The 12496-nt window shown below is 36.6% G+C and overlaps 1 protein-coding gene across 2 annotated transcripts in view; it reads right to left on the bottom strand.

Moving 5' to 3' along the window:
* The window catches only part of FAF1 (Fas associated factor 1), a gene marked incomplete at its 5' end in the record, with an annotated part of 488979 nt that overhangs the window by 139556 nt on the left and 336927 nt on the right, over positions 1 to 12496 (bottom strand). For both annotated transcript variants that reach the window (XM_079696859.1, XM_079696858.1), the window contains one exon: positions 8365 to 8460. In XM_079696859.1, coding sequence (XP_079552985.1) covers positions 8365 to 8460 — 96 coding nt within the window. The remainder of the gene's footprint in view (positions 1 to 8364; positions 8461 to 12496) is intronic.

Genomic DNA, 12496 nt, shown 5'->3' on the forward strand with positions numbered 1-12496 from the left:
CTTCTAATCCAGCTTTCAGTCAAATAATAGCCCCTTTCCATAATAAGAGGACTAGGACAGTGATTTTAATTTTGTGCCTATGTAACACATTTTGTCTTCACAAAGTACAGAATTCCCAACTGTCTTAAGATCCCAGAAAACAAAATCCTACAACAACATCTTCAAAGGGAGGTATCTAAAAAGCCGATTTTGTTGAAAAAAAGTATATTTTGAATATGAATTATTGAAGTATCTGCAAGAATGAGCTACTTAATTATGTATAAGGAACTCCCAATCTCTTTCTTATCAGCCATCTAACAGGTTAGGAAAATCTTTTTCTAAAAAATGAGATAAACAATCTTTTTTCATTAATGTTTGCTGATGAGAATAGATAATCTCTTGGTTCAGTCATGGTTGCTCTAAAATTCTTTAAAACCAGAGAAGCTATTTATTCAAAAATTTTTAAAAGGTAAAAAAATTAGTGATTCTGGGCTTCCCTGGTGGCGCAGTGGTTGAGAGTCCGCCTGCCGATGCAGGGGACACGGGTTCGTGCCCCGGTCTGGGAAGATCCCACATGCCGCGGAGCGGTTGGGCCCGTGAGCCATGGCCGCTGAGCCTGCGCATCCTGAGCCTGTGCTCCACAACGGGAGAGACCATAACAGTGAGAGGCCTGCGTACCGCAAAAAAAAAAAAAAATTAGTGATTCTATTTTGGCTCTCTATTGCATTCATTTATTCCCTTTATCATTTACCATACATTCATAAACCCTACTAAATGCTACATTGCCTGGACTTGAGTGAAAGATATACAGTGTATGTTCTCTCAAGGAATACAATATATATATATATATATAGATAGATAGATAATTATAATACCTAACAATAAGTGTTATGACAGGTAAGTTCAGAGGAGAGCACCTAAATTATTGGGAGTGGGAGGAATCAGGGCAAACTTCTTAGAAAAGATGATAACCAAACTGCTTGAGACAAAAATTTAGAACTCATACATGCATAAGACAAGCTTATAATTGAAGCTGATATTTCTTTCACCAACTACTTACTATGTCAAAGAACCAGGTTAAAAGCTTGGGGTACAGAGAGAAAACATGGTTCCAAATTTCAAGAAGTTCCCATTTTAAAGGAAGCTATATTTAGTTGGAAATATGTCTTTTCCAGTGTGTTAAGAGATACAATAAAAGTATAAGCAAAGACTATTGGAGAATAAAGGAAAGAGTGATTAATTACTTTAGAAGACTGTGCAAGGCCTGATGCAGGTGCTAATATTTAACCCATATCTTTAAAAAAGATATCAGTGTTGTGGAGTGTATGTAATGGAAGATTGGTGGGGAGGGAGTTGTACTCTAGGCAGAGAAAAAACACAAGCAAGAAACTGGATACTTAAAAAATCAATAAAGAATTCCAAAAAACAAACTGAATCATCAGCTCTATGTATGGAAGAGGAATGTGGACTGGCTATAAGGCCAGACAGTTTTCATGAAACTAGATTGTAGTAGTCCTTAAATTGGTACACTAAGGTATTTGGACTTTACTCTGATGGCAATAGAGAAATCATTAAAGGTTTTTAGGCGGAGGACTGTTCAAGGGAACAATTCTGATGGGTGTGTGTGTGTGTGTCTGCATGTGCATGTGCACGCATGCGCGTGTGTTTGCGGTGGTTTGGCAGCATATGGCAGATTAGACTTGAAGACATGAGAAGGGATACTTATTTCAATGTTCCAAGTGAAAGGATTTGAGAGCCTATACTTTAGTAGTAGTGGGAATTCAATGAAGGGGACAGGCTTAAAATATACTTCAGTAGAACTGATAGGAATTGTCGACCAATTAGATTTGAGGATGAAAAAAATGAAAGAGGCATATGAAACAAAAATTTCTAGTTTGGGTGACTGAGTGGTAGGGGAGGTCAGGTTTGGTGAGGAAGCATACTGTGGCCAGTTCTCAGATAGAATACATTTGAGGAAGCTGTAGGGCATCCAGGTAAAAACATCTAGTAGGCAACTGGAAAAAAAAATCTTTTTAGGAGCTCAAGAAAGAGACCCAGAAAAGATTTAGATTTTGAAATAATCAGCAGATAAATAATAGTAGAGGCTACAGAAATGAATAAGATCATTCAGTTAAAAAATAAAGGAAGAACAGTGATAAGGATAAAAGTTTACAGAATATATATTTCAATTGGTGAAGAAAGAGAAACAGTAAAAGAGATGGAAAGTTAACTGTCAAAGATTAGAAAGGCAATTAAGAGAAAGAATCTGAGAAGTAAGGTATGAGAAAATCTCAATGGAGACAAGCAATGTAAACAGATTCAGTAGGATGAGAATTAAGAAAGAGACAGTTATGGCACTATGACAAAAAAAAAAAAACCACAGCACAACAAAGAAACCTGGATTTATAATCAAAAGACCTAGTGTTAAAAAAAAAAAAAAAAAGACCTAGTGTTGAATACTTTGCCATTTTCTGTATGGCTTTGGGCAAGCACCATTGCATCACCACTGTAGAAGGTGACTTATATTGACCCACAGAGTTGGCTGTGAAAGTGAAAAAAGGTGGCATAGCATGGTATTTTATAAAAATTATTTTTTCCTGTCCCATACTTCTTTTTACTGAAGTATAGTTGATGTACAATATTATATGTTACAGGTGTACAACATAGAGGTTCACAACTTTTAAAGGTTATATTCTATTTAGAGTTATTATAAAATATCGCCTATATTCCCTGTGTTGTATAATATATCCTTGTAGCTTATTTTATATGTAGTAGTTTGTACCTCTTAATCCCCTACCTCTGTCTTGGCCCTCCCTTCCCTCTCCCCACTGGTAACCCCTAGCTTGTTCTCTATATCTGTGAGTCTGCTTCTTTTTTGTTATATTCACTAGTTTGTTGTATTTTTTAGATTCTACACATAAGTGATATCATATAGTATTTGTCTTTCTCTGTCTTATTCCATTTAGCATAATACCTTCCAAGGCCATCCATGCTACTGCAAATGGTAAAATTTCATTCCTTTTTATGGCTGAGTAGTATTCCATTGTGTGTGTGTGTGTATGTGTGTGTGTGTATACACACACGCACACACCAGGACCCCTGGGCTGGAGAGCTCATCGTGGGGCTCAGAACTTACTCCTGTGGGAGAACCTCTGCAATGTAATTATTCTCCAGTTTGTGAGTCGCCCACCTGGGACTATGGGACTTGACTATATCATGAGTCTGCCCCTCCTACCCATCTCATTGTAGTTTCTTCTTTATGTCTTTAGTTGGAGGAGATCTTTTCTGGTAGGTTCCAGTCTTCTTCATCAATGGTTATTCTGTAAATAGTTGTGATTCTGGTGTGCTTGTGAGAGGAGGTGAGCTCAGGGTCTTTCTACTCCACCATCTTAGCCGATCTCCCAAAAACTATTATCTGTCTCTAAAAGTTAAATTCAATTTTAGTCACTCCGTAGAAAGAAGCCACGTTGTAGTGAGTTAGGTAAACAGACAATGAAGAAATATAGTCAGCCAGTACAGATTACTCTAAGAAGCTTGACTGTGAAAAAAAAGAACAGATGAGCTAACGCGTGAAGGGGAGCTAAGTTTGAAGGAATATATATATATATATTTTTAGGATGAGAAGATCTGAACATATTCTTAAGATGAAGAGAAGGAACCAATAGAGAGGGAGAGGATAAAAATGCAAGAGAGAGCCCTTAGCCCTCCCATATTGTGGGAGAGGCTAGTGGGGGTAGGATCAAGATAATGGGCAGAACATAAACTCTAATAGCAAACACCTCAACTAACAAATTAGGGTAAAATATTTGATGCTGTCATAAAAATATCCTAATTTGAACAGTCAAAAAGGAAAGGATCATAAAAATCTTGATATATCAGATCAGTTGGGACAGTTTCAAAGCATAGCAGGTCACTCTATGACTGGAATAAACAGTTTTTGTCTTGGGTTGACAATGAGCATTAATAAGGGTGAGGAGATGGGTTTTGGGGGAGACATGGTAAGTTCAGTTTTATACAGAGTGAATCTGTAGTGGACATTCAGATGGAGATGCTCAGGAGGAACTGAGTTATTATTTAGCTTGTCTGCCTGTGGTGAGTATGTGGCATTGTACCCATAGGCAAACAAGTTAAATACTTGTCTCAACAAGTTTTAAAAACTGAAACACAGATATTTGGCAACTATCTGCATTCAATTTCATTTTGATAGGTACAAGCTCCTTTACAGAAAGACTGCTTTTTCCACAGCCATATTCCCAGCACTTATGCCAGTGTCAGGTGTAGAGTAGGTATGTAATCAGAATTTATTGAATGACTACTGATTGAATCTTTTCTGTCATTTAAGCCATAACCTACATATCCATATCTCCTCCCTCTTTCTTCTCCCACAGATCCTATCAGTTACCAATCCTACTGATTTTCCCTTCAAAATATATCCTGAATCCATTTCCTTCTCTCTTTTTTTAACTAGTGATGTTCTAGTTGAGGGTCTCCTTATCTTCTGCCTGTACTAGCACAATAGATTCATATCTGATTTCTCTGTCTCCAGTCTTGCTTCCTTTACATCTAGCCTCTGCATAGCAAAGTGCTTTTCTCTAAAATGTCCATTTGGGAAAATAAAAAAAATCATTCCCCACTTAAAAGCCTTCTGTGCCTGCTCAGAGTTCAAGTTTCCAACTTGACATACAAGACCTATTCACCATTGTCTCATCTTTTATCTTTCTTTGTCTCGCACTTTAGTTTTATTATTTTTTTTACAAAGTTCTTTTTTTTTTTTAAAGTCTTTATTGAATTTGTTGCAATATTGCTTCTGTTTTTTTTTTTTTATGTTTTGGTTTTTTGGCCCAGGGCATGTGGGATCTTAACTCCCTGACCAGGGACTGAACATGCACCCCCTGCATTGGAAGGCGAAGTCTTAACCACTGGACCACCAGGGAAGTCCCCTCCCACTTTATTTTGCATGAACAAACTGCACTCATGTCACCCCATATACTACATTATATCATGCTATTTCCTCTGAATGGAATACTATTTCCATGTTTCTTCATTTGTCTGACTGTGACTCATTCTTTTAATTCGATTTGGATGTCAACTGCTGTAGTTCCCTCCTCCCTCCGCTCCTTCTTCTTTTTAAAAAATATTCATTCACAGATATTTATTCTGTGGCTGGTATATACCAGGTACTTTATTTTATTTTATTTTGCTTTTTATAAATTTATTTATTTCATTTATTTTATTTTTGGCTACATTGGGTCTTCGTTGCTGCACAAGGACTTTCTCTAGTCGTGGCGAGTGGGGGCTACTCTTCGTTGCAGTGCATGGGCTTCTCATTGTGGTGGCTTCTTTTGTTGTAGAGCATGGGCTCTAGGCACGTGGGCTTCAGTAATTGTGGCACGCGGGCCCAGTAGTTGTGGCTCGCAGGCTCTAGAGCGCAGGCTCAGTAGTTGTGGTGCATGGGCTTAGTTGCTCCGCGGCATGTGGGATCTTCCCGGGCCAGGGCTCGAACCTGTGTCCCCTGCATTGGCAGGCGGATTCTTAAACACTGTGCCACCAGGGAAGCCCCTCAGGCATTTTACTAGGTGTTAGGGCTAACACTGTGCCACCAGGGAAGCCCCTCAGACATTTTACTAGGTGTTAGGGCTACAGAGGTAGATGAGGCAGACAAGCCTTTTGCCTAAAAACATTCCTGAAGGTTATAAAACCCTTCCCCCCATACATGTGCTCCCCTAGTATCTTATGCTTATCTCACTTTTCTCATTAGTTATATAATATGAAATTTTCAGTTTATATTCATTTGACTAGCACATAGTAAGTATTCAATAGACATCTCTGTAACTGAAAATATAAATCAATAGTTTTAACATCAACTATATTTTAAATTTCTTTTTTTGTTATTCTTGGAATACCCCTCCTGCTCCTCCACTATCAACTGAGGATTGGACAACTCCTAAGGAACCTGGGTCCAGGGGGTCCCTATACTGTCCCACCCAAGCATCCATGATGAGGAGAGATAGGTACCTAGCTAGGTACCCAGAAATATGGGAAGGTCATTGAAAGGGGGCTCAGGAGCAAGGGGAGGATGGGAAGAAAAGAGAGAATATTAAATTATCATAAGGAAAATGTATTTGCAGGGCTAGAAGGAGGATGTAAGAAACAAAATTACCCCAGTTAAAGAACACATAACCACAATGCATAAAATTCAAAACCTGAATTTAACTGCTGGTCTCAATTATCTTCTTCCTAACTCAAGGCTGAAGACAGTCAATAGCAAAATGGTAATTATCTTGAAATACATGAAGTCATATAAGAGAAGGGTTAAAACCAGAAGAAAGAAGCCAAACCACTGGGTGGAAGCTACAAGGTCACAGTTTCCAATTTAATATAAGGTTGATATCAACAGACAGAGATGCTCAACAATGGAACTGGTTGCCTCATGAGGACAGAAACCTGCCATTGGAGATAAAACACAGATATATTTTGAGTGAGCTCCTTTAGCACACAGACTGTGATCCTAATGTTTGGCATGAAGAAGACATTAAAAAAATGTTTAAATGAATGAGGGATGAATGGATGGGAGAGTGTAAATCAAATTTTAAAAATCCCTTCCAGTTTTATAATTCTATGACAACATAAAAACCAAGTCACAGCTTCTTTCCTGTTTCTCACCAGTCCCCTGGAGGAAGTGGTATTTACAGTTGTTAGCCAGGGAAGGAAAAATAATGGACTCATCCCAGATAATCAGATTTAAAGATATTCCCAAGGGTGGCTGTTTTAGTTTTGCAAAGCTCCTAACCCTATTCTACCTTCTTCCGTAATTAATCTAAAGTGTATGCCAGCCTCAAAAACGCTAGTCCTCAATATATGGCATTGACTTCTTTCCACTGAAGGGATTGCCCATATAACACATATAATGGTGAGGGTGAAAAAAGGAAATAAAATGAAGTGAAACAGTTAACTGTCATATCTCAGAGCATAGAATAATTAAGAATTTTGGGTGGAGCTAGTTGGCTGCCTTTTAATGTTAGCAGATTTATCCATTAAAGAGTTGACGCATAACGTACTTTACTCATTAAGAATATACTCAAGCACTAGAAGGAAATATTTCAATAAATTATTTCTGGCAACTTCTGCCAAGCAATGAAACCCTATCATTTTTCCTTTCATGAGGAAATAGTGAGATAAGTGCTGGAAAAAACGGTGTGGGCTCTTTAAAGGAAATTAACATTTTTAGAGTCTCAAGGAAACAGTACAGTAGTATTTGTAGTAGGAAGAAAACCTCCCTTCTTTGTGGATTTCCAAAATCCGAGTAGCAAATTATCATTTTCACAGGATGATCATAGACTAGAACTTCACTTATGCAGTCCCTTTTCTCTTTCACATATTTAAGCGATATAAGTACTTATTCAGAGGATGGCTGCAGAAGTCCTGTGGCAGCTTCCATAATGAATGTCTAAAATACATAAGTTTAAATAAATATTTTGCAACCATATTTTGCATAGAATGTAAGTGGGAAAAGGTTTTACTGGACGAGCTCAAGCTTTTGAATACTTGGATCAGGTACTAGCCTAAAAAACACTGGTATAAATAAAGTTTTTTGTACTATTTATTTATGACCTCTGTTGCATGCACTTTTTAAGTCATGGTGATGATTTTTCCTAGTACAGAGTAGCAGCTTAATAAATACTTTTAAAACAGATAAACTGTAATGTCCAGGCTCTCTTTCCCATTCCCTTATAACCAAAGTCATGGTTGGACACAGTGCTATTGTAGCCAAGGAAAAGATACTGTCTTTTAATATAGTTCAGACCCACAAAGACACATGCAGGCATATCACATACATAAACATGTTCAAGGTCCTTGCTCCTCTTTGTTTCTAACAGCACCCTGTATGCACTGCCATCACTGCATTTATTACATTATGTCATTATTATTGGTTTACTAATTTATCACCTTTGACTGAGCACCTTGGTATAGGTACATTGTTATTCATCTTTGTTACCTAGTATTGAGGACAATGCCTGGCTCATAGAAGGTGCTCCAACTCAATGAGTTAAAAGACCTTCAGGATGAATCCTAATAAATGTACTGAACTATATGGTCAGCAGCAAAGAAAATTCCTTTGTTAACCTGACAGTTCTAAGTAAAAATTATTTCAACCAATCCACCCAAATTCTGTCTGTTTGAAACATGAAACTTACGGAACAAGAAGGAGCACATTAGCAATAATCTCGCATGGAAAGTTTCTGCCTTTAAGAATTTACTGAGACTTTATTCACGCTACATTAACTTTATCTATTCACTGCTGTGGCAGATAAAAAAGAATAGGAAGTGGGCATGTGAGTGGAGGATAGGCCTTCTGTTCAATGAAAAGCAAGCAAACAGGCTTACCTCTTCGGATTGCTCCCGGGTCTGTGCAGGTGAAGATCTTCTTCCCACTGTAAGTCGATGGCACGGATAAGAGAGCCCTGATTCAGCAAGACACATCTGCAAAAAGTAGAATCCACCATTTGTAAACAAAATGAAGTCATATTTCACAAAAAATTTTACTTTTCAGGTATTTTCTATTATTTCTGAAGCAAGATTAGAAAGTTCACTCTAGTAGCCTAGGCATTACATTCAAAGGAAGGCTTTGAAAATTTGAAAATTTTTCCATATACAGATGTTACAACAGCAAGACTATTTTTCATTAGACAATAGACTGGAGCTCCAGGAAACTGTAACAAGCCTAAAGTAAAGCTAATCATATACACCTCCCCGCCCCAGCATGTCTGTTACTTTTCTGATTAGTAGAATAACACCTCCATTTCCCAATTCCCAGGGCAGTACTTTATAAATCTATTTTGAACGGTACTTGAAGAGTGTTTGCCGAAGGCATTAAAAAAAAAAAACAAACACATTTCTATACACGGTAACAATGTCATTTATGCTCTAATCAATATTAATCCACAATTTCAGATCATTGTAGCTGATGAGTCTATAATATATGTAAAGCACCTAGCACAGTAGCTGGCACACAGACATTCAGTTTTATTACCATTATGATCTAAAACGCTAACTAAATTTAGCCAAAACAATGAAAGTAATATATATTTATATCTATCGAATTTTATTTTGGGTCTGATATTAAATAACTATTTTGAGATTTAAATTAAATTTAGGAAAATATGAATGCATATCACTTTTGTCTGCATAAAAATATTAAAACAATATTAAATAGCCAAAAGACGGTATTTTTCTTTGGTGTTAGTAAAATGACACACATTTAATGTAATGATGATATACAGTGAAGTTCCTTTTATTATCATTAGAAATAAAATAGGGTATCCACTAGCACACTGAAAGCATTCATTGTAACTTTGGGGGAGGTGTGAATTAAATTGATATATGAGGAAACCCAAATATCTGTAAATTCATAGGGACCAGACACAATAGTGGGTCAGTCCTAACTACAATTCAAACGTGTTATAATTAGGCTAATTATCTGAAGACAAATACTGGAATGGAAAATGCAAATGTCACCTAAATATCCAGGTATTTTCAATCATGTATGGTGTGCACTGTCATATAGATTACACAGATAAAAATCATGTGTTTTTTTATTGTTATCTTTCCTTTAGTCTCATTAGAGGTTTTTGTTTGTTTGCTTTTGCACCTAGATATTTTGGCATTGTACTTTACAAATGCTAGAAGGCCTGATTAATAAAATAAATAAATAAAAGCAAAACTGCAATGACTGTCATTTCTATTCAATCATATCCATCAAAATAACTGTCACTATTAGCTCAATTTATTTCATTTCAGTACAAATAAAAGCAAAGCTAAGCTGGATAAGAAGCACAGGCAAAATTTCAAGACACGCTGCCTTCATTTTTTCATTTGAAAAAAGTTCTCCTCCCTCACTCTGAAATCCTCTGGTAATGAAATAGTAATGATGGTAAATGTCACTGACAATCAGAAGCAGTGTAGAGTAATGGAAAGAGAACTGGAAGAGCCAGAAAAATCTCAATTTAAGTACCACGTAGCTTCCTGATCTTGGAAAAGTCATTTCTCTGTTCTAAGCTAGAGTTCCCTCTTCTATTAATTGAGGTGAGTAATCCCTGCCCTAACTACCTCAATGGACTTTTGAAAGGGTTAAAAAGAATAAGATAAGAAAAGCTGGCTTTGAAACTATACTGAAATAGGCAGAAGAGCTGTTATCACTCCAATGGTCATTATTTTTAGGACCTGGCGAAGAGGAATGGTGATTAACTTCCACTGTCACTACCTTTGCATACAGAGCAATCGTAAATTAAAAGAGGACATATTTTGGGAGGAGCTGGAGGAAGGCGCTCACTAAAAGTACATGGTACTACAAATGGGCTAGCTCTTTAATGGGCTTGTCTCCACAGTTATCAATATTAACCTTCCCCATAGCTACTAAAATTCCTGAAGATAAGAGGACAGTGGCCAGCACTTTCTCCTTAGTCTATAGCTGAACAAGCAGGCCTCACTCTACACTGAGGAAATTAAAGGGTCAAGAATTTCTATGTGCCCGGCATTGATTAAATATAAGGTATAGTGTCTGTTTTAAGGGAACAGATATACCAGTCAGGGAGACAAGAGATACACATAGGAACAGAGACAGAAAAAGGAATACAAATGAGTCAAGCTGGGATTATATCACAGTCTCAGTAGAGCTGGGGACCCCTTGGGAGGGACAATAGTTACTTAGAGAGTGATTTCAAGAAGTTAGGGCTACAGTAAAGGTTTGCTGGGACTCATGACCAAAGCTATAACAGATGTGAAGTCAGAAGGCGGAGGCTCCAGGCTGTCTAAAGCACTCAACGACAATGGGCAAAATCACTTAGAATTTCTGTACTTCAGTTTTCTTACTTAGAAAATGGTGTATTACAATTGGTCTATTTCTCTCACAGAGTTGGTATGAAGATCCAATAAGATAATGTATGTGAAATCAAATGGTTATGTAATTGTAAATAACCAATATTATTATCATTGGAGTATTTATTTTGCAAGAAATTACAAAAAGAAATTTCTAGGTTTGTTTGACTAGAAATTTGCACGTTTGTTTGACTTTATAGTTGAAAATTTACATTTAGATTTACATACATCATATTAGTTAATTAACCTCTATATAATGGTAATCTTTCAATCACAAGATTGCTTTAACCTACTTTTTCACCAACCTCTCCCAATCCTTAAGTATCCAGAAGATTATACCCCCAGGTGTGCGGCAAGTATGTAGAATTAAACAGTAAAATAAAGGAATCTTGACTTTATCTTATATTGAATTTTTGAACCCATTTTGAATCTCTGCATCTGCCATGATGGGAAGTCAAAGAATTAAGTCTAATATTGCCAGAAAAAAACTGAATAAAGAGTTGACAGTCCTTCACTGTACTAGGTTAAAGCAGTTTTTCCCCAGAAAGTAACACTGTGAGTTATACTCTTTCGTTACCTACTTGAACTTGCATATTTAAACACATTGGTGGGGTGGAAAAATTTGTAAACTGGTAATCTCTAGGAACAGAAATACTCAATAAAGGCCTTCTATATAAAGAACAATGATCCCCATTTGAGTGAATACCATAAATTTAAGCTTGAAATTATACTGGAAATAAACACAGACCTTTGCTATGTAATGAATAAGAATACAGATAATATTTGTAACTGAAAAGTGGAGAGGACAAAAAAACCTGTAAGTCTAGCTTAACACTGTAGAAGGTTCTATGAGGGCAAGAACAGGGCCTGTCTAGTTCTCTCCTAAGCTTATCATTAAGAAAATTGTTAACAATCCCTACAGTTGAGTGAAAAAAGAAAAATATCTCTGAGATTAAAATAAATGGCTCTAATGTACATGGAAATCAGATATGAGTATTATGAAACCTAAAAAATATAAATTGTAGGAGAGACACAGAATCAAAGAAATTCCATAAGACACTTATATACCTAAAATACCAAAATATAAGTTTAGGTCGTATCTAAAATTCTTCCTCCGAAAAGGTTGCCTTATATTTGTGTTTACAAAGGTTCTCATATTACAGAGTGCTCCCTCAAATACTTTAATTTTAACTACAATAGACTGTTTGGGAAAAACAAATTAGCCTGAAATAACCCTTCCCCTCTCCTGTCAATGATGCTTCAGGTGCTTACAGAGCTCATCTGTCAGAATTGGTTAATAAAAGAGACAAGGATATTTAACACCAATTTCATGATTATTCTTAGAGGTATAATCTCACAACTGCAAGTGTTGGAAGTCCTTATAAATAAGCCTTTAAAAGATATTCTGGAAAATGTCTTGGGGAGATGATGAATATACACCTATAAGACAGATGAAACTAAACAAATAAAAAACAAAAAAACCATAGCTGCCCTAATGATACATAATAGAGATAGTATTAGACTAGTACTTTCTCACAGGGTTCGGATAAGCCTGAGCTAATATGTGTAAAGCATTAAGAACAATGCCTAGCCCACAGTAGATGCTCAACAAACACTCTTTTTGTTATTCTGTGAATGAGTA

Source organism: Hyperoodon ampullatus (assembly GCF_949752795.1).
Source record: "Hyperoodon ampullatus genome assembly, chromosome: 2".
Classification (NCBI taxonomy): Eukaryota; Metazoa; Chordata; class Mammalia; order Artiodactyla; family Ziphiidae; genus Hyperoodon; species Hyperoodon ampullatus.